Source organism: Marmota flaviventris, chromosome 3, assembly GCF_047511675.1.
Source record: "Marmota flaviventris isolate mMarFla1 chromosome 3, mMarFla1.hap1, whole genome shotgun sequence".
Lineage (NCBI taxonomy): Eukaryota > Metazoa > Chordata > Mammalia > Rodentia > Sciuridae > Marmota > Marmota flaviventris.
Genome location: NC_092500.1, coordinates 170,805,484 through 170,831,747, shown reverse-complemented (window position 1 = coordinate 170,831,747; position 26,264 = coordinate 170,805,484). Strand labels below are relative to the sequence as shown.

At 40.2% G+C, this 26,264-nt stretch overlaps 1 protein-coding gene across 2 annotated transcripts in view; it reads left to right on the top strand.

Moving 5' to 3' along the window:
* Positions 1-26,264, top strand: part of Ints9 (integrator complex subunit 9) — an 87,816-nt gene that overhangs the window by 59,106 nt on the left and 2,446 nt on the right. For both annotated transcript variants that reach the window (XM_027926853.3, XM_027926855.3), the window contains 8 exons: positions 435-546; positions 3,347-3,527; positions 10,316-10,376; positions 15,969-16,140; positions 19,498-19,622; positions 22,000-22,167; positions 24,961-25,059; positions 26,116-26,256. In XM_027926853.3, the coding sequence (XP_027782654.1) occupies positions 435-546; positions 3,347-3,527; positions 10,316-10,376; positions 15,969-16,140; positions 19,498-19,622; positions 22,000-22,167; positions 24,961-25,059; positions 26,116-26,256 (1,059 nt within the window). The remainder of the gene's footprint in view (positions 1-434; positions 547-3,346; positions 3,528-10,315; positions 10,377-15,968; positions 16,141-19,497; positions 19,623-21,999; positions 22,168-24,960; positions 25,060-26,115; positions 26,257-26,264) is intronic.

The following is a 26,264-nucleotide window of genomic DNA, read 5'->3' as shown; positions in this document are numbered from 1 at the left end:
CAGCAATTCATGCTTGACAAACCCTTGGATGAGTGTGATGCACACTGAAGTTTGAGAACCACTGAAGTAAAATGTAGATGGCATTTTGAAAATAATAAAGCATAATAGAAACACAAGATGAATTAATTGAGGTAAACGTACATATAGTGAAATAATGATCTTCTACGTACAATTCTCTAAATTTTGGTATGATCACTACTCCAATCAAGGTGGAGAACTTGCTCATCACCCCATAATGTCCCCATATCTCTTCCTGTTGGTCCCCATCTCCCTAAGCGACTGCTATTCCATGACAGCCTTTTCATTATAGATAGTACAAGTATTTGATGATGGGTTGAACAGAGAAAGACCAATGTCATATGATCTTTTCCTCTGTTATTTGTAGATAATATTCCTTTTAAAATTACTAAGCATAGTTCTCGGTTGTTTTTCAGCCCATGGACCAAGCTTCCCTCAAAAACAGTGATGTGCTGGTTTTGACAGGACTTACCCAGATCCCCACTGCAAACCCCGATGGCATGGTGGGAGAGTTCTGCAGCAACTTGGGTATGGAGGACTCTCAGATATGGCACTGGGTGATACACCTTTGTTTTTTGGTACCTTGCTTTGTAGTATTCTTTGCCCCTTTCTTTCCTAGTCACACACTCTGGTATCTCTTTTAAGGGCTCCCCCTTCTGCTTGCTTCCATCTTTCTTGCCCATCCTTCAGAGTGTACTACTGTCAACAGGAGCAGTTCTAACTTAGCTTAAATTTGAAGGTAAGGTTAACAGTGGTTGTTAAAACAGTAAATTAGAGTCATTAGCACTTTATAGAACAAATATTCAATGTTTTCTCACAGATTTTTATTTAATCCCCTTGCTTTTTGGTGGGATTTGGTAGGGGAGTGTTTACAGGATTGCAGGTGTCAAAGAAATAAAGAATAACATCTTTGCTTTGCAAATTATAGCACAGAAAAGACAATTACACTTTGAATTCACAACAGTTATATAATGAACAAGTGTCATTTTCCCATTAATATATGGGGGTTTTGTCAGGGGAGGCTAAATTGAGAGGCTTACGGGGTGTTTTCTACCTGGAAGAAATTGATTTGTCTTTGTATGTAATTGTCAACAAAATGTAGGAATCCTACCTTGTTTTAGAAAAGTAGGTTGGTTACTGACAGTTCAGGCTAATGTAACAAAGTATGATAGAATAGATGGCTTCAGTAGTTATATATTACTTTCTCACAGTTCTTGTCTGGGAAATCTGAGATCCATGTGCTAGCTTTGCTGTTGTGGTGAAAGCCCTCTTCCCACTCACAGATGACCACCTTCTTGCTGTGTTCTCCACATGGAGAAGAGGGGAAATTCTGATCTTCCTTCCTCTTCTTACAAGGGGACAGATATTTTATCATGGGGCTCCACCCTCATAACCTCATCTACATCTGATTACTTCCCAAACTCCCTGCTTCATACTTCGATCATATTGGAGATTAGGGCTACCATATACACTTGGATGGAGGAGACACAACATTTTGTCAACAGTTATCAAGAAGAGTTGACGCGCTCAAACCATTTACCCCTAGCAATTTTAAGTGATATTACTTTTGCTGAAGGAAAAAGAAATGGTTATGTTCTCTGTTTACATGGAAAGCACTGTTCTTTGAAATTTTTACCCAGCCATGTTAATAATCATAGTCTGCTTTTGTTCTTTGCTGATATTAAACCAGATGTAACTTATTCTACTTTGCAAAATTATTGAAGTGATCTCAAAAACAGTCTTGGGTTTGTGTATTTGTTTATAATCTATAATCATAGACTCAAAGCAATTTAGATTGGGTAAGGAAACATATCCAATCCACTGTCTCTCAAAGTGGGTCTGTTTAACCACCTGCCTCAAAAATCAGTGGCATCACTTATTAAAAATGCCAATTGGAGGCCCTACCACAGATCTAGTAAATTGGTATCCCTGGGGAGAGGAGGACCCAGAAGGAAGTTGCATGTTCAGCATGTTCCCTTGGTAATTTTTCACAGACTAATGCCTGAAAGTCACTGATCTCATTCATTCCTCTCATAACTCGTGAGAAAACTGAGGCCCAGCAAGGTTGTGGTGGCTAACCTGTGGTCCTAGAGCTTGGAGCAAATGTAGGAGTAGAGCCATTGCTTTTGAGCCATGATGACTGAGATTGATTTCTTTCTTTCTTTTTTTTTTTTTCTTTTTGGTACTAGGGATTGAACTCAGGGACACTAAACCACTGAGCCATAGCCCCAACCCCATTTTTAGTTGTACACAATACCTTTATTTTGTTTATTTATGTTTATATGGTGCTGAGGATCGAACCCAGGGCTTCACACATGCTAGGCGAGCGCTCTACCACTGAGCCACAACCCCAGCACCCCCAGCCCCATTTTGTAGTCTCACTGAGTTGCTTAGTGCCTTGTTAAGTTACTGAGGCTGCCTTTGAATTCACTATCCTCCTGTCTCAGCCTCCCCAGCTACTGGGATTACAGTGTGTGCCACCATGCACAGCTCTGATACTGACTTTTTCCTCCATTGTGTTGAACTCTAGTAGCAGGTCCCCACTTCTCACATCACAGCATCCAAATAAACTGTACATCAGAGTGGGAACAGAGGAGGACACGTGGCATTAGGACTTCAGGTTCTGAAGCTAGGCATGGTGGAGCACACCTGTAATCCCAACTGCTTAAGAGGCCCAAGGAAGGACAATCGTGATCAGTTCAAGGCCAGCCTGGGTAGCATAGTAAAACCATGAGATTTTACACCTCAAAATCATATCAGTTTGTTTTGAAAACTAATGAGAAAAACAAACTCAAGTACGCACTTTGTGTTTTTCAACTAGTTGTACTTGAATATAATTATAACCCATACATTGCAGTTTCTCATTTGGTAACTTAAAATGTGAGGAATTTTTCTTACAGACATTAATGAAAGAAAACTCCACTGAGTAAAACAAAAACTTGGCCTGTTTCCTTATAGGTCATTCAACTGTGGTCAGAGACCTACCAGAGACTAATCTAGCAAATTGTTTTAAGCAGGATCTAAAAAAACAAGGAACTTGAAGTTTCTGTCCTGCAGTGCAGCTGCCTTGGAACTTTTAAATCCCAAATCCTTGATTGTGTACTTTATTCTCAGGGACTTAAATTAGACAGTAATGGAAAAATCTGCTCTTAGCCTCTAGATTCCCCCACTTGGGTGCTGTTCTTCATAAGAAGCAGACTTATACATATGAGTGAGTTATAGTCACAGAAGTAGGAAAACAAATGCAAATTATTTTTCTAAGTTAGATTCTAACTTTAAAACACATCCTTTTGGTAATGTTTTCCCCCTCTGGCTTCAACTTTTCTAGCTCTCACAGTTCGAAATGGAGGAAATGTGTTGGTCCCCTGCTACCCTTCTGGAGTGATCTACGACCTCCTGGAATGCCTGTATCAGTACATTGACTCAGCCGGCCTCTCCAACATCCCCTTCTACTTCATCTCCCCGGTGGCAAACAGTTCACTTGAATTTTCCCAGATTTTTGCCGAGTGGTATGTCAGCATTCTGAGTTCTATTTGATTCAGTATGTTCAAGCAGTAAGAGTGATAATGATGTTATTTTTTCTCACATTGCTATGAAATTTTCATTTTGTTGTTTATATGTGTCTGTGATGAGAACATTGTATTACTGAAAGTTAAATCTGTTACATTGCTGGAGTTTAGAAGAATAATTACCAAAGAGGGAAGGATGCAAGAGGATTAAGCCTCTACTTCAAAGTCAGTACCACCAGGTGTTGGGGCACATGCCTGTGATCCCAAGGTCAAGGCCAGCCTGGGCAATTTAGCAAGACCCTATCTCAAACTGAAAAAAAAAAAAAAAAAAAAATGGGATGTCACTCAATGGTAAAGCTAACATCACCCAAAAGAAAAAAAAGTCAATAGCAAAAACATTTTCTACTTCTGCGTGTTTCCCTGTCTGCTACAAAGTGAAGTTCCATTCTAAATCTTTTTTAAAAATTTCAAGCCCAAGCTCATGTTACCAAATCTGATTAAAAAACAAATTTTTTTTCTTTCAATAACACATGTGACAAAACCATGTTTTACTACAGCAGAAAATTATTTGATCATATCCTCAGGTAGGTTAAATTATTCAACAATATGAAATCGTAGAGCCTTTTTAAGACTATTTAGACACATGTTTGGACCTTAACTCCCATGGACCAAAAAAAAAAAAAAAAAGAGGGAGAGGAAAATAGATTTAATTTAATTTTACAGAACATCATTTCCAAAAGTTCAGGAGCCATGAGAAGATACATAATGTAGAATATGTTTAATCCTTTTTTAAATAGTGGAGTAACCAAATGAACAAGGCTTTTTAAGCTTCTCATTAAAAAAGGAATTTGTACGTGATTCTTCCTCCCACCCCTGTGTTTTAAAGTCCATTCTTTTTTCATAGTCTGTCTTCTGTATCTAAACTCTGCCTTCTCTGTCCATGTGCACACTGCCCATCTTTGTTCACACATCTATTGCTGCTTGTTGGCACTCACTGAATTTTATCCTTTGTGCATAGGGTACCCTCCACAGAGGAAGTAATCTTGAATAATTAGTAATCTGCCCTGAGTGTCACTCACAATTTAACAAGCATGTTAAGAATTTCTTCATCTGTATCCTTAGTAAGGATATCACTAAAACACTCCTGGGCCAGCCCTGTGGAACCCTGTAGACGGTATCTTCACTGGTTGAAGGGCTTCAAGTCCAGCCTTTGCCCAACACATGTGGTTCATGTTATTGGAATATTTTACTGGATTAAGATCAGGACTTGCCAAGATAAGAATACTGTAGGATGTTTTTCTGTTTTTGGGTTTTTTTTTTTGGTTTTTTTTAGATACTTGTTAGTTTCTTATATGTGTAATACATGTTTACTATAGAAAAAAAATGAAAGGTACAGAAAACAAAAAAAAAAAAAAATTAACCCATAATATTGCTATCCAGAAATACTGTTAACATTCTGATGTGTTACATCTGTCTTCATAGAGATCATGCTGGATATCTAATTGTGACTCCTATTTTTTAAAAAATCAATTAAATCAAAGCATTATAAAATATTAGAAGACTTTTTTTTTTTCCTAAACCAGTAATGTTCTGAACCCAGGGGCACTTAACCACTGAGCCATATCTGTCCCTAGCCCCCTCTCCTTTAAAAAAAAAAAAAATTATTTGAGACAGGGTCCTCACTAAGTTGCTGAGGCTGGCTTTGAACTTGCCATCCTTCTACCTCAACCTCCTGAGCTGCTGGGATTACAGGTGTGTGCTACGATTCCTGGCAAGAACACAATTTTTACATGACTGAAGTATGATATAATTTTTATGTCATTTGTGAATGTATAATTTAGTTTATTTTTTTTTTATTGAATGCAAGGGCTTTTCTTGTTTCTTTGCTTTTAGTAATGTTCAATTAATATTCTGTGTGTATGTGAGGACATCTGGCTTGCTTGAGGTAAATGACTAAAAGTGGAATTACTGGAACAAAGGATATAAATATTTTTTAATGTTCATTATCTGAATCTAAATTGCTTTCCAGAAAATTTTATATGTAAATTATTCCCCTTTTTTCCCCCCATTACTTCTTAGAGGTTTTTTACTTCACTTATATGTTTGAACTCTTTATGTATATACCAAAGATATTAACTTTTTTTTATAATTCTTTTTTTCCCATTTTGACACTTCATTTTTAATTTTACCTGATTTTTTTCCTGTTTTTTTAAAGTCAGTACTTTGGAATAATTTTAGACTTAAAGAAGAGTATAAAAATAATGCAGAGTTCCCAAATGCCTTTCACTCAGTTTCTTGTGTTGTCAGTGGCTCACAAGGTCATACACATTAGCACATCATTAATTAGACTCCCATCTTTGTTCTGATTACATCAGATTTTCCACTAATAACCTCTTTGCTTCAGGATTCATCCAGGGTGTCATAGTGCATTTAGGCCTTTGGATTGTTTTTTGACAGAATTTTCTTTTTTAGTTTTAGTCTCTTTTGCTCTGTCTTCTTTTGGTGTTATATTTTAAAAATTCTTTCCCCTATTGATGTCACATGGCTGAACATACTTTCTTTCAGTTTTATTACGATTTATTTTCTTCTTTTTTGCTCCCCCCTTAACTATTTTATCTTGAATTTGTTTAGTATGAAAGGAACATGAAGTTTATTTTTTCCCCAAAGTAGTCAACTAATTACATGCGCTAGTAGTATTTATTGAATAATAATAATTAATAATAATAATTTTTTTTTCAAATAACTTTCTTTATTAGAAACATTGATACTAAGTGGAGGAATGAGGTTTGATCCCAGAAAATTTTGATCTTTAGATTCTATTTTTTTCATTTTTCATTCTAATTTGTTATATATATGACAGCAGAATGCATTACAATTCATATTACATATATGGAGCACAATCTCTGCTTATATACAAAGTATATTCACACCATTCGTGTCTTCTTCATACATATACTTAGGATAGTGATACCCATCTCACTCCACCATCTTTTTTTTTTTTAACCCCCTTTTCCTCTCCCTCTCCCTCCCCTTTGCCCTATATAGAGTTTGTCTAGTCTTCCCATGCTCCCTCTCCCAACCCCACTATGAATCAGCCTCCTTATATCAGAGAAAACACTTGGTATTTGGTTTGGGGGGATTAGCTAACTTCACTTAGCATTATATTCTCCAGCTCCATCCATTTACCTGCAAATGCCATGATTTTGTTCTGTTTTATTGCAGAGTAATATTCCATTGTGTATATATACCACATTTTCTAAACAGGTCGGACAGAAAGGAAGAATAGGTTCATAAAGCAAGGATGGTTAGTTTGGTCTTGCCCCTTGAGGCATTTGTGGTACATATATAAATGTGAAGTATTACCAGTCCAGGGATCCGAGAAGCCAGGCTGTAGTTACAGGTTGGGATGTCCTTGATCATGGGGTTGTTGAAGCCACAAGAATGAATGGGACTGCCTGGGGAGAGGAGTTGGTTCAGAGAGCAGTGGCTAAAAGATGGAACTCTAAATAGGTTCAGCTTTTAAGGGGTAGGTAATGAGGATTTTGGAAAAGAGGGAAGAGGGACAGTGAAAGGAGAGAACAAAAAGTTGGCACAGATATTCTTCCCTTGGTGTGATTCACACAAACATGCTTTTATCCTCCAAAAAAAAAAAAGAAGAATTATTGAGAAAAATAGTTTCCTTGTATAAGCCTTTTACCCAGGGTGAGCCACTCTCCCAGCTCAACTCTGAAAGTTCCCTGGGAACCCCCAGTTCCTTTCCCTCCACGTCTGAAAACCAGTATTTCTCAACCTGGGCCACATTTTAGAATCCTGTAGGAAGCTGGAATCAGTCTAAGCCAATTTAATTGGTTTTAGGGCAGCAAGACACTGGGATTTTGAGAAGCTCTGCCAGGACCCAGAGGTTGAGAACCACTGTCCTATTCTGAAACAAGTTTACCACACACTTGGTTTGTATTTGTTCCTATTTCACTTTGTTGTTCTCTTTTATACAACCCAGCTACAAAGCGCTCTTCCCAGAATAAGGTTCCCAGTTACTTATATGGACAGATGTAAGCTCCATACTGGGATTAATTTAGCAGGTGATTGCTGTGGAGGCAGCAGAGGCCTTGCCCCAAGCCTGGACCACCACTGCCCATTCTGAGGGCTGTGCTTCCTCACCTTTCTGTTCCTGTGAGAGTTGCTGTGGGCAACAGCCACAGACCCAGCTGCTTGCCTAAGTCTGCTCCCAACCACTCTGGCTCCTAAACTTTGTGGTTCCCTGTATCGGGGAGTTCTGCTCTGACCTCTTCAACCCACTTGGCATGTTAGAAGCCCAGCTCCTTGCTGTCCTAGTGTCAGCCCCAGCTCCAAGACAAGGGCACAGTTGCTTCCTTGATTGATTTGTTTTTACAAGGGGTGGAAATGAGAGGGAATGGTTCCCAAAGACCTCACTGAGCTTTATTGAATAATCAAACTTGCAGTACCTGGGGTCTGGCTGTCAGGAAGAGGAGGGTCTCTCAGACTCCCAGTTAGAGGTGATCTGGAAGCATCATTTATTCTTGGTTTTTCTGATAACGCAGTAAGTACAGATCTTTTGAACTCCAGCAGATAGCCCCAGAAGAAGCAAATTGATTGGCTCTTTCAGCTTCTCTCTGAGAAGGGGTGTAGGTGTCCCTGTTGTGCCTACATGATGATAGGCATGACAGGTAGGGAAGCTGTTAGCAGAACTGGCCACAAATACTTTGATAGGTGGGTTTCAAATCTCCAATCAGATTGTAATCTCTTTTCCATTGTTAATCTCTCCTAATTGTTGCATAATATCTTTTTGAATCAAGCACTTACATTTATCTCTCTTCCTGCTTTGAAATAGAACTAGTATATATTTAGATATTATAAGGTGCCTCTCAAAAATTACATTCCTTCTGTATTTTTGTCTGTTTCCCCCCAAAAATTAAAAATAAAGTGATCTTTTTCAAATCAAGGTTAAAGGAAACTAATAGTAGGAAAAATTAGGGACTCTGTATGAAGTTAATAACAAAATCCAAGCCCTGAAGTCCTGAACCATCACTTTCAGACGATTTTCCCTTGCATTCTTAGAGTGGGGTCTAACAAACATATATCGTATATATGCTTGCCAGTTTTTAAAAGTATCAGACCTGCTCAACACTCCCATTGATTTGTTAGTTATAACTTTTGCCACATTTCCTTTATTCAGGCATATCTGTATGTTTAAAAGTCATATCTGACTAGGAAAAAGCTTTAAAAGATTGCCTGAAGCATCCAGTGTCTCCAGACTTAAGATCCCCTCCAGATAGTTAGCATTGCTGCTATTAATGAAATAATGCATGTGCAAAACAGCCATGTCTCAGAAAAAGATGACTTTCACCTCAGAATTGATTGCAGCTAAATGCAGTATGGTATCTTGGACTGTATCCTGGAACAGAAAAAGGATGCGAGTTGAAAAACTGGTGAAATTAAGTCTGGAGTTTGTTATTGTTTATTAGTAAGTTGTCACATATCAATATTAATTCCTTAGTTTGATGAATGTGCCACCACTTTATAAGATGTTGACACTGGGGACACAGGAACTCTGCTATCTTTTTTTAAAAATATTTTTATATTTATTTATTAATTGTACACAATACCTTTATTTTGTTTGTTTATTTTTATGTGGTGCTGAGGATCGAACCCAAGGCCTCACACATGCTAGACGAGTGCTCTACCTCTGAGCCACAACCCCAGCCCCAGGAGCTCTGCTATCTTTGCTGTAAATCTAAAATTATTCCAGAGCTAATTTATATATTTTAATAAAGAATTTATTCTGGATTATTTTTCTTTTTTTTATTTTTTCATTTTATTCTAACTAGTTACATATGACAACAGAATGCAGTTCAATTCATATTATACAAATAGAGCACAATTTTTCATGTCTCTGATTGAACACAAAGTACAGTCCACCATTTGTGTTTTCATACATGTACATAGGGTAATGATGTCCTTCTTGTTCCACCATCTTTCCTACCCCATATCCCCTCCCTACCCCTCATTACTGCTCCTTCCCTTTTGCCCTATCTAAAGTTCATCTAATCCTTTCATGCCCTTCCATCCCCATTATGAATCAGCATCCTAATATCAGAGAAGACACTCAGCATTTGGTTTTTTGGGATTAGCCAACTTCACTTAGCATTATATTCTCCACCTCCATCCATTTACCTGCAAATGCCATGATTTTATTCTCTTAATGCTGAGTAATATTGCATTGTGTATATATACCACATTTTCTTTGTCCATTCATCTTCTGAAGGGTATCTAGGTTAGATCTACAATTTAGCTATTGTGAATTATGCTGCTATAAACATTGATGTGGCTGTGTCCCTGTAGTATGCTGTTTTTAAGTCCTTTGGGTATAAACCGAGGAGTGGGATAGCTGGGTCAAATGGTGGTTCCATTCCAAGTTTTCCAAGGAACCTCCACACTACTTTCCAGATTGGTTGCACCAGTTTGCAGTGCCGCCAGCAATGTATGAGTGTGCCCTTTCCCCCACATCCTTGCCAACACTTACTGTTGTTTGTATTCTTAATAGCTGCCATTCTTATTCAGGAATTTTAATGATTTAAAAATATATATGCTCACAAGAGACATCTGTCCTGAATGCTTTTTAGGCATTGACTTTTATTTTACTCACAGAGAAATTTGCTTTCACAAAATCTTAAACTGTGACGTTTAATATTTGTGCTACTGCCACTAGGTGGCAACAAATGCCACAGTGTGTATTTCCTAACATGGATCTTTTTTCCTCTTTTTAAAAGGCTTTGTCACAACAAACAGAGTAAGGTGTATCTCCCAGAACCACCATTTCCTCATGCAGAGGTAAGAAAACAGGATTCTCAGGTCAGCATAAGAAAGAAATGTAGGTGAAAGTGGATGGGGATAGCAGATCATTAGATAAAAAATATTGTTGGGGCTGGGGTTATGGCTCAGTGGTAGAGCACTTGCATAGCATATGTGAGGCACTGGGTTCAGTTCTCAGCAACACGTATAGATAAGTAAATAAAAATAAAGATTCATCCACAACTTAAAAATATACATTAAAAAAAAGTATCCTTATGTGAATTGATACATCCTTTTACTTCCCAAGTGAGATGACAGTGAATTACTCTTATAGAATTCATTTGTGTTTCCTCTTATTAACATATTATATTACTATCCTGTTATACTGTTCACAGCCTGTCTCTATTCTGTTGTCTGTGAAAGGGATTTTACTCTAATATCTACCACTAAACTTTTTTGGGTAACAGATTTATTCATTGTCAAATGTTCTTTCCAGTTAAGGCCATCATATGTGTAAAATTTTAATGATGAAAATGACATTTCACTTTAAAAAATAGAAAAATTCCCCTCCTTCAAAGAACTAATGAATGTTTTTTAATTTCTTTTTCTTTTTTTAGTTGTAGATGTGCACAAAACCTTTATTTTATTTGTTTTTATTTTTTATGTAGTGCTAGGGATCAAACCCAGTGCCTCACGCATGCTAAGTAAGTGCTCTACCACTGAGCCACAACCCCAGCCCCTAATAAGTGTTTTTATTTAGCTGAATACTTAGTTCTTTCACCAGATGGTATATCCTGGATGTTTTTCTGTGCTGCATAATATTCTGTAGCATATTACAAACATACTAAGTAAATTTAATGATTCTCCTGTTGGACAATGGAGTTACTTCCTATTTTTTATTATATTTTAATTAAAAGGATGTTTAAATTGGTTTAACCACTTCAGAAGAATATACCAAACAAAGTTACATAGGGCTGGACGCAGTATCACATAGCTGTAATCCCAGAGGCTCAAGAGGCTGAGACAGGAGGATGGTAAGTTCAAAGCCAGCCACAGCAGCAGCGAGGCGCTAAGCAACTTAGTGAGACCCTGTCTCTAAATCAAATACAAAATAAGGCTGGGAATGTGGCTCGGTGGTCGAGTGCCCCTGAGTTAATCCCCAGTACCAAAAAAAAAAAAAGTAATTATTACATAGGTATATTACTGAAAGATACACAAAGAACTCTTCAAAAGATACACAAAGAAATCTTCATAGATTTCTTGGTGAGAGTGTTGAGATAGAGATATATATATATATATATATATATATATATATATATATATATATATATATATATCTCCAGTTGCCCATCAAGAGAATGGATTTTGTGGTATGTTCACACAGTAGAGTACTGTACATAGTTAGAATGAATCAACTCCAGCTGCACATAAGAGTGTAGCTGAACTTCAAAAACATAATGTAAGTGAAAGCCAAACATAAAACAGTAGATGTTGTGTTTTATTTTTTTAAAAGTTCAAAATCATGACAAATTAATCTGTAGTAGTAGAAGCCAGGCTAGTTGTTATCCTGGAGGTGGGTGGGATAGTATTGACTGGAAGGAGACAGGGATTTTTCAGAAAGCTGGTAATGCATTATTTCTTCATGTGGATATGGGCTCATGTATGTGTTCAGTTTGTTTTGTTTTTAAAAAAAAAAGGGCGGTAGGGCTGGGGTTGTGGCTCAATGGCAGAGCACTTGCCTAGCATATGTGAGGCACTGAGTTAAATCCTCAGCACCACATGTAAATAAATAAAAAATAAAGGTACATCAAAACTAAAAAAAAAATTTAAAAAAAAAACAACAACAAAGTTTATTATTAAAAATGTTGAGGGCTGGGGATGTGGCTCAAGCGGTAGCGCACTCACCTGGCATGCGTGCGGCCCGGGTTCGATCCTCAGCACCATGTACAAACAAAGATGTTGTGTCTGCCGAAAAACTAAAAATAAATAAATAAATAAATTCTCTCTCTCTCTCTCTCTCTCCCTCTCTCCTCTCTCTCTTTAAAAAAAAAAAAAAATGTTGAAAGAGTGAAGGCTGTAATTAATCCTGTGGTGTTGGGTTGAATCGGTTTCATTTTCAGTGTGTATAGACAGACACACAGACACAGGCTTGTGTGTATGTATTTAAGGGAGTTGTTTTGTTCTGCAGTTAGCTATTTGACACAGTAAATTACAACAAACTTTCTGATTCAGTTGAAGTACTATTTTCCTACTGTGAGATTGGTCTTTTATGAGCCAGGATGCCAAGTGGAAGATTTTTTTAAAGTTATTTTTTGGTCCTTATCTAACATTACAGCAGCCAGTCTTTTTATAAAAACTCTTGTTATTGCCACAGTGAAAAATCAGGCTAAATATATAATATTAGAAAGTCTGTTGTGGTAAAACACGTTTTGTTGTGGACTTTGCCATTGGAGAGTCTCTTTTCTTCTCTCCTAAAGCAGTTAGGCTTTCTTTAAAACTTGTTTTCTAAGAGGGTTACATTTTGACCTGCACATAGTTCATGGGTAACCCCCATGCCTTTTACTGTTTAGAACGTGAATAGACTATAGGGTTCTGAGGTGCACTTGCTACTGGGGAAGGAGGGAGTTGACCCTTGCTGTTGTTACTAGTGCCCATGATAAAATATGGTTCTGCCCTTAGTACTGACAACAAATTACTGTACAGAATACCTGCACTATGGCTTCATTTGCACTGCTCAAATATAAAGTGAGGTGGGAAGGTGGATTCAGTTGGCAAAATACAGTGAATTTATCATAGTTTCTATGCCTTGACCAATAGATCTCTAGATAATGCTTGTATTAATGAAGGTATCACTTAAGTGTGCAAAGGCCTACCACTATTCTTAGAATCGTATTCATCAGAATACCATACACTTAGAATGGATGTATACTCATCCATTTAACTGTGGCAACTAATTATTTTGGCCATAAAGTTACAAAAAGAATGTTAGTTTTATTTGTATAAAACTTGCAAGGAAAGTGGGAATTCAGTATTCTCCATCTTTACTATTATCCTGTCTAGCATGTGACAGCGGGTTAATATCTCCAGGGTTGTACTGCAGTCTTCCTAATAAAACCGGAAAGACTAATAAGAGACTAAATCTTCAAAGAGAAGAGAGCCTGGTTTCTGCTTCAGGGGTGTCCCAGTATAACCACTTCTCACTTCTGGGGGTGACTTCATTTGGACTTGAAGTTGTTGACTGGGTCCCTCCCCCCCCCCATGGTTATGGGTGCTTCTGGATTAAGCCATATCACAGACCATTTATTTATCTGTTAAACAGCAGCTTAGGAAACACTCCTGTTGGCCTAGTTGATATGAAAGGTCTGTGGAGTCTGCATGGTCCTTATCTGACCTTTTGATGCTAGAGTGGTAGGGTGGGGTAGGGTTTAGGCACAGGAGGCATTTTTGAGCCTTGTCAGAAGAAGCTCTCTATGGTTCTACTGTGAGATGTCGCCTTACAATGGGCCTGATGTTGGGAGAGAATTGTCAAGCATTTTGCTGCTGGGGAGATTCTTGGTTCAAGATATATACTTTAGAGACAGGTTTGAGGCTGGGTATGGATGGTTTCTTACTATAGCCCTGCATCTCCCAAATTTCTGAGAGTCACTTTAGTCTTCATATTAAGTGGCTACAATAACTCAACACAATAACTCTCAGGTGGGAGATCCTGTACAGATCTTGTGGGAGGGATGTGTTTATTGTCACCCAAACTTGGTGCATCACACATGTTGGGAAAGTTACTTGTATTTCAAATAGGAACTGATTTTGAGGACTCTACCATGCCTGGAGTATGAAAGCTATAAAGAAAGACAAACTCAGTCCATAACAACCTGATTAAAAGTTTCAAGTATGTTCATATTACCAAAAGGATTTGGCTTTCCCATGTGTTCTGAAAATCACATTGTAGTTAAGAACTTTTGATCTTTGGCTAATTTTAATGACATCCTTTGTGCACATGGTTCCCAACTTATGAAAAACTTTTGACTTTACAATAGGGATACACAAGCAGTATGCATTGGGTAGAGCCACACTTTGAATTTGGATCTTTCCCTGCACTTCCAATATGCACCTCGCTTGAGATGCTGGGCAGCTGCAGTAAGCTGTGGCTCTGATACCCCATGACTGCAAGCAAAGATGACCAACACTGCAGTGCAGTGCATGGTGTTGCCAAATCGTGGGGTGGGGTGGGCTGGGTGGATCAAACACCTTCTCCGCATACAATATATTCAACTTAGGATGAGTGTATCAGAATGTCTCCCCATTGTAAGTTGAGGAGCATCTGTATCTGTTTTTTAATCTAATTTTTTAGAATGGTTTCAGGTTTACCATAAATCAGAAAGGATACAGTGTTTCCATATATTCCCTGCTCCAAATATGCACAGCCTCCCCTGCTGTCAGCAGACCACACCAGAGTGGTGTATTTATTACAGCTGACGAAGTCCCATTGGCACCTGTATCACCTAGAGTCCCTTAGAGTTCACTCTTGATATACATGCTCTGGATTTGGGCATTTATCTACAGTTATAGAATCATGCAGAATAGTTTCATTGCTGTAAAATTCTGTGCTCCAACTCTTCATCTGTCCCTCCCCCAAACCCCTGGCAACCACTGATGTTTTTACTGTATCCATTGATTTGTCCTTGCAAGAATATCCTATAGCTGGCTGGGCATGGTGCCCCACACCTGTAATGCCAGCTACTTGGGGCGCTGAGGCAGGAGCATTACAAATTGAGGTCAGCCTAGGCAACTTAGTAAGAAAACCCTGTCTCAAAATAAAAATTGACTGGGGATGTGGCTCAGTGGTGAGCGCTCCAGGGTTTGATCCCCAGTACCAAAAAAAAAAAAAGTCATTATGATTGAAACAGTATATAGCCTTTTCAGGTCTTCTTTCACTTAGTAATAGGTTCTTCCATGTCTTTGCCTAAACTGATAGTGTGCATTTTTTTTTAGCACTGAATATTCTGTTGTCTTGATGTACCACAGTTTACCTTTTGAAGGACATCTTAGTCGTTTACAAATTTTAGCAATTATGAATAAAGCTGCTATACATATATGTGCAGGTATTTTAGGGACATTACGTTTTCAACTCTGGAGAAAATACCAAAGATTGATATTTGATTGCTGGGTCCTACAATAACTGTGTGTTTTTAACTTTTGTTTCAAAACAAAAAAAAAAACCCTGCCAAAATCTTCCAAAGTGGCTGTAGTCATTTGTATCCTGTCAGCAGTGAATGAGCCTTTTCATTGCCTCACATCCTCCCCAACTTCTAGTGTTAGTGTTCAGATTTCAGCCTTTCTAATTCCCTAGTGGCACGTTACCATTGAGCCACATTCCCAGCCCTTTTTAAATTTTTTTCTTTTGAGATAGGGCCATACCAAGTTGCTGAGGGCATTGCTGAATGCTGAGGCTGGTCTTGAACTCACGATCCTCCTGCCTTAGCCTCCTGAGTTGTTGAGATTATAGGCGTGTACCACCTTGCCTGGCTTTTGTTTGTATTTTTGAAGTTATTTCTGCACATTCTCCCATGCTTTGGTCTCCACTCAACGCAAGCAGGCTAACAGCTCTTTGTATGTTTTTAATATGTATTCTAGCTCATTCAGACCAATAAGCTGAAGCACTACCCCAGCATCCATGGAGACTTCAGCAACGACTTCAGACAGCCTTGTGTGGTGTTTACTGGGCACCCTTCCCTCCGATTTGGGGACGTGGTCCACTTCATGGAGCTCTGGGGAAAATCCAGTCTCAACACTGTCATATTTACAGGTAAATTTTAAACAACACCCTACCCTTTGTACTGGGGTCATTAGTGGATGTTCCTGCAAGGTTGAGACCCAGGGAAGGATTTGACTCTAAGGCATAAATACAAACATTATGTACAAAAGAATTAAAAACCAGAAGCAAAGGAGGAAGAAAGAGTACAGCAGCATGAGCTGACAGGTAACTGTATTGAACACGATTTTCTATATTGGGGATCAAACTCAACACCTGTACATGTAGTCAGGTGCTATACCACTGAGGACATCCCCAGCTCTTGAACACAGTTTGTATATCTGCTCTTCTAAGATTTTTCCCTGAGATAGAATTCAGCTGAACTGCTTTTTGGTAGAACTTAGTATAAGAACTGCAGCAATTCTAGTAACCAGTCTTTACCTTTTAGGAACTGTTTACTAGGACAGATCTTTGTCCTTCAACTGTACATTACTCTGGCTTTCACTTGTTCTGGAGACACACACTTTAGGGAAGACAACTTCTTTAGTAAGGTTGAATAGGGGATTGGCTGAAGTCACTGTATGTCATTTAAGATCTTCAAACGTCCTTGGGTTTTGGAAATCTTACAAAGTAAAATTTTACAAAGTAAAAAACTTTGGTCTAAAATCTTACTCCACTTGATGTAACCTCAGCTGAGCCACCTCCGAAGCCTAGCTTTCCTCTCAGGAAATGGGATTGCTAGTAGCCTCCTCTGTGGGTAATCAGGAAGTGATGTAGGCAGGTCGTCAGCACAGCACTTACATGCAGCAGTTCTTGACAAAGTAGCCATCACCTTCCCCTTCTTGTGAATTCTGATTACTTTAAAACTTGTGTTTGGGGGTAGAGAGTCTAATTACCCCAGAAGCATTAGAGGCATGAACACTTTGGACCTACCCTATGCTCAGCCTCATTTGTGAGAACTATCAGTGGCCCCAACCAGAGGCTACCAGGAACATGGCTATAGTCAAGCAAAGTTCTTGCCTTGTTGCAGAGAGGTAGAACACACACCACAGGCATGCATGTGGTTAAAAAGAACTTGTAGGATCTGGGCTAGAGCTAGGTAATTTGAGGTTATTCATTGATGTTGAGCTTTTTCTGCATTAAGTGCTGTCAGGACCGAAATCTGCAGCTGGGCACCTTAGTGATTTTCTTCTCCAAGGCAAGAGGAATAGAGCCAGGATAGGGTGATGTTTGCTCGAGTTGTGGTTGGGGGAGTCTTGTTCTTTTGTATTCGGCCGTGATTTTGGAGGGGTCTTGCTTAGTGGCCTTGTCTGATGTTGTTGTTCTTTGAATTTATTTGTATCCAGCAGGACACTGTGGTTCAGTCATGGGTGCCAGGCCAGCCCCTGTTAATACCCTGGCTAAGCAGAGAGCACCTGGAAAGCTCCCAGCCTTCAAGGGCTGCTTTTCTCCTTTCTCAGAGCACCTTTGGGCCAAAGGCAGGGGAATTCAACCATAAGACACAGATTTGCAATACCTAGAACTTGGCCACTGCCAGATTTTTGCTGAGAAGGTTGTCCAGGGAATGAATGTGTGGTAGGACTAAAGGTGTTTCTTCTGCTCCTTTTGATAAGTTGTGAATGACATGACAGTAGTTGATATTTATGCAGGCACTTTAACCCCTGTATGAACTTTTTACTTCAGCCAACCAAATGCAAAAGCCCAATGATCATGACTGCTCTTTGTAAAGAGCATTAAACTTGTTTGCTGGGCTTCCAGAGCAATTGGGTCTTTTCTGAAGTTTGCTAAGTGTGAGAGGCTACCTTTTCACTTGGAATCTTTGCCCTGAGTGGCCTGTGCTTGCCTCATTTGGTGGGTTCTGGGAATTCTTTGAGAAATCTGACCCACTGGAGGTGGTAATCTAATGTTTGGAAGTTCGGTCACTTGTCCTGAAGATTGGAGAAGTTAGTGGCCAGGAGAGCACAAGCCCATGCTCTGTGAGAAGCAGTGATCTCACTGGGAATCAAACTATCACTTAGCACATGAGCAGTGAGCCTGTTCTGTTGGCTCAAGCTAGGCAGCTCACTGGAGTGGAGTGAACAGTCCTTGCCAAGCAGACTGCAGTGCCCCCAAGAAAAAAAACAGTGATGTGACAAGAGTGGCTCACAGTCTCAAGAGCTGGGCTTCCTGGCAGAAGTGTGGCAGTCTCAGCAGAAGCATTTGTTGACCTGAGCTCAGGGTCTGTTCAATGGCTTGTAGGTGGCCATGATGGTGATTTATCTTGGGCCTGGGTACTAACATTGAGCACCTGATGTGATGTGATTATGTGGTCTCCACCAGGCCTCTTTACTGTGAGGTCACTGTTTTTCTCTTTGTGTTTAATTCACAGTCTTACAAAGGAAACTTAGAGAATTTCTAATATATCCTTTCTGCTTCAAATTTTATGAGTACTTTAGCATTTATTAGTGATTCTGGTCTAAATAAGTTATTACTGCGATGATTGCCAAATTATTTTTTTTAATCATTTCTACTAGTTGGTGTTATGAAGAAGTTTCTTTTATCTCCCATTTTTTTTGTTTATCCCCTTATTTCATCAACCTCTCTGTGTTGAAAACTTTGAGCCCAGTCCCATGTCTCCCATTCTAAGTCCACCCCACAGAGTTCCTCCCCAGCCTTTCCCTTTGCTTATCTGGAATTCATTTTCCTCCCATAACCCACTCTATACTTCCTTGCTCACTCTTTCACACTGGCCCTCTGCTTGGCCCTGACCACACCCATCTCCACCTTGCTTGCCCGTTCCTCTTGTTGCCTACACATTAAAATCTCCTTTTTGAGGGTACACTTACCACACTCATGGTGGAATTGTTAGCTAGTACGACTAGTATGGAAATCAGCAACAGAGGTTGCTCAATATGAACAGCTGTACCACTCCTTGGTAATTATTCTGAGGAATTAAAGTTATCATATCGTGGCAATACATGCATACCCATGTTTATAGCAGCAGTTTACAATAGCCAAGTTATAGAACCAGCTTAGGTGTCCATCAACAGTTAAATGAATAAAGAAAATGTGTGTATACACGGTGGAGAGCATAAATAACAAAATTATGTCATTCGTAGGAAAATGGGTAGATGTGGAAAACTCCATGCTAACTGAGATAAGCCAGACTCGGAAAGTCAAGGGTCATATGCTTTCTGTCATATGAGAAGCTAGAGAGAAAAAAAGGAAAGACAATGGACCTCATGAAATAGAAATGAGACCATTAAAGAAAAAGTATCAGGGGAGTGGGTGCAGGGGGCAAGAGGAGGTAGGGGAATGACATAGGCCAATACACGCTCCAAGCAGGTACCAGTACATCACAGTGAATTCCCTATTGTGTGTAGTCATAATGCACCAATATAATTATTAATTTTCTTTTTGTACTGTCCTTAGAACCAGACTTCTCATACCTGGAAGCACTGGCTCCCTACCAGCCCCTGGCCATGAAATGCATATACTGCCCCATTGATACACGACTAAATTTCATCCAGGTGTCGAAGCTGCTTAAAGAAGTGCAGGTAACAAAGGAAATTGTGCCAGCATCTTCACATGGTTGTGTCACCTCTGTGTAGCTTGCACATCCACATTGAGGGGTGGGGATACCTGCCTGCATGGGAGCCCCTGGTGGCCTTAGTCCTCACCTGTCTGCAGAGGGCTAGGACATTTGCTGGTTAACCTTTAGACTTACTAGTAATGATCTTCACACCCTGAAAGAAGTTGCTATGCTAAAGAACTCAAAAGTAGAAGGGAAAAAAAGCATGAACCATCGAATTAATTTTTTTTGGTGAGGGAAGGGGTTGCCAGGGATTGAATTCAGGGGCACTTGACCACTGAGCCACATCCCCAGCCCTATTTTCTATTTGATTTAGAGACAGAGTCTCATTGAGTTGCTTAGTGACTCACTAAGTTGATTAGGCTGGGTTTGAACTTGCAATCCTCCTGCTTCGGCCTCCTGAGATTACAGGCATGCACTACCACCCCTGGCTGCCAAATTACTTTTGATAAAGTATCTGCTTAAAAGCAAATTGTTATGCTAGGCATAGTGGCACATACGTGTAATCCCAGCTACTCAGGGTCTTAGCAAGACCCTGTCTCAAAATAAATGTAAAAGGCTGGGCTGCAGATGAGCAGTAAAGTACTCACCTAGTATGTATGAGGAGACCCTGGGTTGGATCCCCAGTGCCACAGGAAGAGAAAAAAAACACAGGCAAATTGTTGCTGCCCCACCGCCAAAAGTCATTCTAGAAATATATTCACTAAGTTTAAAATAAAAAATGAAATTAAAAAATAGAAATATATTCACTAAAAACAGTTTGTTTGAAATGTGTATTGGACCCTTATTTAATACCTGTTACCGTTCACAGAATTGGTTTTGTTTGGTATGGGTTTTGTTGTTTTGTTTTCATTTTTTATTTTCTGTCCTAGAGAAAGGGAAGTTGGGGTAAAGATGGAGCAGAGAGGCAAAGTCACTGCACTATGACAATAAGTCTTTTGGCATTTGGGAGTGGGGTACTTGATTAGAATTTCAGGGGAGACCATTGAGGACAGGTGAGAGGAAGGCTTCTGATTTCCTCTTACTTCAGCACCTCCAGGAACATAAATGAGGTGTCATGGGGCTACCTCTGGCTTCAGCTGCTCGGTTAGGGAAGTGGGATTAGCCGTTTCCTTTTCCAGGGTTAGGTCAGAAGCACTCTTTCCTCCTCTTTATAGAATCTGTATCATCAGGATGGGTTTGAACTTGCAGTCCTCCTGCTTCTGCCTTTACATAAAATGCTAGGGCAGGGTGACAAGAAACAGCTGAAGTGAAAAACCTCAGGCAAACAGGGGGAGTGGAATCTGGTGCTCACCAGTTGCTGACCCTAAATGGAAAGAATATGGGGTTTTTCTAGGCATGATGAGAGAGCCCACTTTGGCTCGTGGAATGATTTGACACCCACTGTGTGCTCATCAACATGCTGGAAAGAATGGTTAAGAGCCTGGTTTTTTCCTTTACATTAAATAACTTTAAATCTCAGTCCCTAAGCCCACTGTGTGCTCCTCAGTCATATGCCAATATTAGAAACCAGAGGCCAGCTGGTCTCTATTTTAGAAGAAAGAAACCTGGAAGAAGTCCTCAGGCTGTGACCGTGGAGTCAGGGCTGTGAGATCAAGTTACCTTCCAATCAGGAGGAAGAGCAAAGGACAGTTTGAGGGAGTATTTGCTCAAAAGAAAAAATGTTGTATTAAGTCCAAACCAGTTTAGCCTTTTGGAAATCCTTATTCCACACCCTTAAGAGGAAACAGAGATAACACAGTGACCATTTGTTTACAGTTGTGATATTTGTCCAGACTAAACATTGGTTTGTTTTTCTCTCAAGATTTAAAATGACTTTTTTTTTTTTTTTTTAATGTTTCATCTCTGATTCATTGTCTACACAGCTGAGCACATGATACCTTTTGACCTGCAGGGAGCATAAGAAACTCCAAACCCAGAACCAAACCAGCATGAAAAGAGCTTGTTAGTAGCTGACGTGTGGGAAGTATTATAGAAAGAGCACGGCCTCAAGGAGCTTAGCGACCAGTTGGTAGTAGACACATGGATGTCGCCATGAAAGTTACTTAAATATAGTGGGAAAAAAATAATGCAAACTGAGGCATCAGTCCTTCACTCGTAGGCACAACCAGCAACTCAAAGCTTTTCTCTGGAATGTTGATTCTGCTTTCCCCACACTGCTCTCCTCTCTCCTCCCATCAGTTAGTTGGGTTTGAGAAGATGAGAGTTCCATATGGCCTGAAAGCAGCAGGCCTGAGCATCCAGGAAGCTGGGCAAGGAATGGGCTCCTGAGTGGGTTGCTCTGTTCATAGCTGCCTCTGCTTTCCTGTTTTCTCCCTTGACCCTGTTCTACTGGTCCTCAGCCCCTGCATGTGGTCTGCCCTGAGCAATACACCCAGCCACCCCCAGCCCAGTCACACAGGATGGACCTCATGATTGACTGCCAGCCCCCAGCCATGTCCTATCGTCGGGCTGACGTCCTCGCCCTGCCCTTCAAACGTCGATATGAAAAGATAGAAATCATGCCAGAGGTGAGCCATTCTTTTTCTCATGGTTAAATTCAGGTTTCCCACTTGAGTCTCTGAAATAATTGTCCCAGAGGTGGCTTTCTTTTGAGTTTGTGTCAAATATGAATGAATCAAAGAAAAGAAAAAAAGCCTCCTAAGTAACTGGGAAGAAAGGTGGGATCATCAGGGTCTCCTGTCAGTGCCAGGCAGTGCGCTCCCGCAGGCCTCGTCAGGGTCGGCCCTGGAGAGTGGGAACACTGGTACCTGCCCTGTCCTTAACTGCCTTATAGCTGTGGTTTTTCACATCCTTTCTGAACTGCATTGAGTCAGGGACAAGTTTCACTGAACTCAGAGATGGAGGCGATAAGAATGACCAGAAAAGAAGAGGTTTAAACTTATCACTTGTTCCATTTTAGTATAAAAATGATTGTCCTTCTCTATCAGAGTCTGGATATGTAGTTCTGTGAAATCTTAGCTTCTGTTTTAACAGCAAAAAGCGTATTGTACACATGGAACAATCTGAATGTGTTGTGCTTAAGTGACTCGACCGAGAGGAAGGCAGCAGCAAAGGTGAACGACCCCTCCCAAAGTGACAGCCAGGAGCATGGTTGGAGGCTGCTTCTGTCTTCCTTTTGCCTCTTAAGACAACTTGAATGGGTTTTAACAGATATTAAAGGGGAGTAGGCAAACTTATTGTTAAAAATCAGTGTGCCCAAAAGTCTTTTGGGGGTTTTAAGGTTCAGAAACTGTATCCAGGTTTTGGATGAGATCAAGGACCTGAATGTTGTCTTTTTCCATGGCCTGACAAAGCTGGTGTAGATCCAGTCCTGGTACATGGATTCCTTTCCAGAATTAACCAGGGTGGTTTTCTTAATTAAGAACAATAGATTAAAGAGAACCAAGCCAGTTTTAATAATTAATTTAGATAAAATTGATTCAGCAACACAGAACTAGTTTTTAAATGCAAGCCATACGTTTTTTATGAAGATATAAGTAGACAGTCATTATGTTTAATAGCCACTGTTGCCTGCTGCAGCTCCTTGGGAGGGCATCCTCCCAGGGCAGGGCAGCCAGCAGTGTGTGTTTAGGCAGCTACAGTGAGTCCAGGCGTGGGGAAGGCAGGTGAGGACAAGGCACCTGGCCGGCAAGGGGCCTCCTGACATGTAGGCCAGACCCATGTGCTGTCACACATGGTAAATCTTTGTCTTTGGAAAAGGGATTTAACTGCTGAAAATAATTTTTCAACAAAAGTTATTTGTAATCACATCTAGTGATCAAGCTTGGTGAAATATGGCACAAACTAAATTTTAATTTCAAAGCAATGAAATTCATCTTCTTATATTTGGTTATAAAGATTTTTAAAAGGGGAAGTCAAAGACATGTTAAGCTATAAAGTTTTTGAAAGACCCACAGATACACACACACACACACATATGTATACATACACACACATAGCTTCTCAAGCTGACTACTTGGAAGATCCTTTGAATGTCTGTAGTCTAATAATTCTTTTTAAAGGAAAAATTTGTTTTAGTTGGAGCTTGTGAATTCAACAACTCAGACTTGTCTTGGCTAAGCAGTTTGTAAGTGTAGCTCATTCATGAGAGAGGTGCCACAGTGACTAGACTAGTTCAGTGTCGTCGTGGGTGCCCCCCTACCCCCACCACAGCTCTCTGGGTAACGCATCAGTCCTTCAGTGCAGCCCCCACAGTTGTCCTTCTGAATACTTCAACTGGAACTTTAAGGTAATGGCTGATTGGTTTAGACTCCTAGTAGCCCAATCCATTAGGTTAATAGCATCTTCATTGGACTGGTTTTGTTTCAGTAATTTGGCTCTCATGATAAACTTTTTTTTTTCACCACTAGGGGAGAATTGAAAGCAGGTTTCCCACTCTAAAAAGGGAAATTTTGGTTTTGTTGTTAACATAGAAGTTGAGCTCATTATTCCCACTTCTAATTTTATAGTGATTTAATATATTTTAGCATTTTATTTTTCTCATCTTAAAATGAAAGACACTGGCCTGGGCACTTGGGATTATTTTTGTCTGACATTTGACAGTGGCTGGGGTTGAAGGCCTACATTTAGATTTCAGTACTCTTGGCCATCAGGCCTCAAACTTTCTGGTCTCAAGACTCCTTAAAACTTAGGATCCGTGGGAGCTTTTGATTGTGAGGGTTAGAGCTATTGATATTTACTATATTACAAATTCAAACTAAGACACTTAAAATGTTTATCAGTTCATTTAAAAATAATGCAAACCCATGATATGTTAATGTTATTAAGAATAAGGACAAAAAAAAAACAAGTCCCAACACTAGAAATAACGCTGTTGGATATCTGCTTGATATTCATGTGAGGAGTGAGCGTGTGGTGGCATTGTGCCTTGGGGGCTTTTTCACCTGACCCTAAGTATGTGGTTAAGGTTATTCCAAAAGCTTCAGTTTTAAGGACTACATAGTGATCTGTCATAAATGTATCATATATTTAATTATTCATTTACTGGTGGGCATTTATTATATTTTTTGCTTTCCTATATTGTAAATATTTTAAATTTGTAATTCTTTTTCTTCCTCAAAAGTTATTTGGTCATTTTAGACTGCAATTCAAAGGAGAAAATAGTAATGATCTTCACTAGAGATTCAGCCTCTTGTGTGATTTGGTACCCTTTCCACCAGGCTGAGCCTTTTGGGTCACCATCTACCAGGAAGGTGGGGCCAAAACCCAGTGGCCTCCTCACTCCAGACCTTGGACACCTCAGCTCAGCACCCTTCCCTTCTGATCAGGGAGCCCACGTGAAACCCCACATTTCCTTTCAGCTCGCGGATTCCCTGGTGCCCATGGAGATCAAACCCGGCATCTCCTTGGCAACTGTCTCAGCTGTGCTGCACACTAAAGATAACAAGCACGTGCTTCAGGTACCTCGGGCAGGTGGGGAGCTGGGTGGGGACCCTGGAGAGACCCTCTCCTCAGGATGGTCTTGGCAGCTGAGCCAGCTCCCTAGGTAACATTTCCCAAAGTAGCAGAAACTGGAGACCAAGCTACTTAGTGCATATTTGAAGCAAAGATGGCACTTCTTTTTTTAATATTTACTTTTAGTTGTATTTTTATTTATTTTTATGTGGTGCTGAGGCTGGAACCCAGGGTCTGGCACATATGAGGCGAGTGCTCTACCGCTGAGCCACAACCCCAGCCCCAAAGGGTTCCTTTCTACTTATTTTACTGAAGATGAGGCCACACATTGTCCTAAGTGGCAGGCACAGCTCTGGAAGCATCAGCATCACTCCCAAACTTCTGTGCATTCCCTGGAGGAGTGTTGGTTGAGCACCTCCCCTCTGCATGGCCAAGTGGGTGCGGAAGGGAGACCTGAGAAGTAGCAGGTACAGGCGCTCCCTCCAAGGTCTGGAAATGCAAGCACACCCCTCAGACTGTGAAGGCCCGAGGCCTGGCACAGGTTGGTGGCACTTGTCTCTTTAGAATCCTTTCAGACTTCGAACTCTTACTTTTGTGCCCCTATATCATGGGCTCCTACTTGCCACTTAAAATGTTGGCCACTGAGCTGTGTCCTTAACGTACATTCTCCTTATTCATACCTTCAAAATCCCCTTAAAATTCTCATTTTATAGGCAGTTTTAGATTCTTGAACAAAAGTTTCTTCAGCTAGAAGATGACAAAGCTACATCAGACCCTCCAGCCAGTGTCCTTAACCACTATTAAATTGAATTGATGGGAAATTTAAAGAGAATTTTGTTAAAAGGCACCTAAGATGTTGATCCATGTGGATGGTTTTGCACTGGCTCAAATGGAGCCCAGCTGATAGCCTGGACTTGGGTGCGTTTTCCCACCACTGGTAACTGCAGGTCAGAGAGCCCCCACTACCTCTACATCAGAGGAGAGGCTTCTGCAGGACACAACAAAACAGATGTCTTAAGAGGAAGTGCTCAGTGAGCTCTGTGCTTTTTTCCTTGCCCTAGCCACCTCCTAGACCCACCCAACCCACCAGTGGAAAAAAGAGAAAGCAGCGGGTGAGTGAGGACATTCCGGACTGCCAAGTGCTGAAGCCTCTGCTGAGCGGCTCCATCCCTGTGGAGCAGTTCGTGCAGACCCTGGAGAAGGTGAGCAA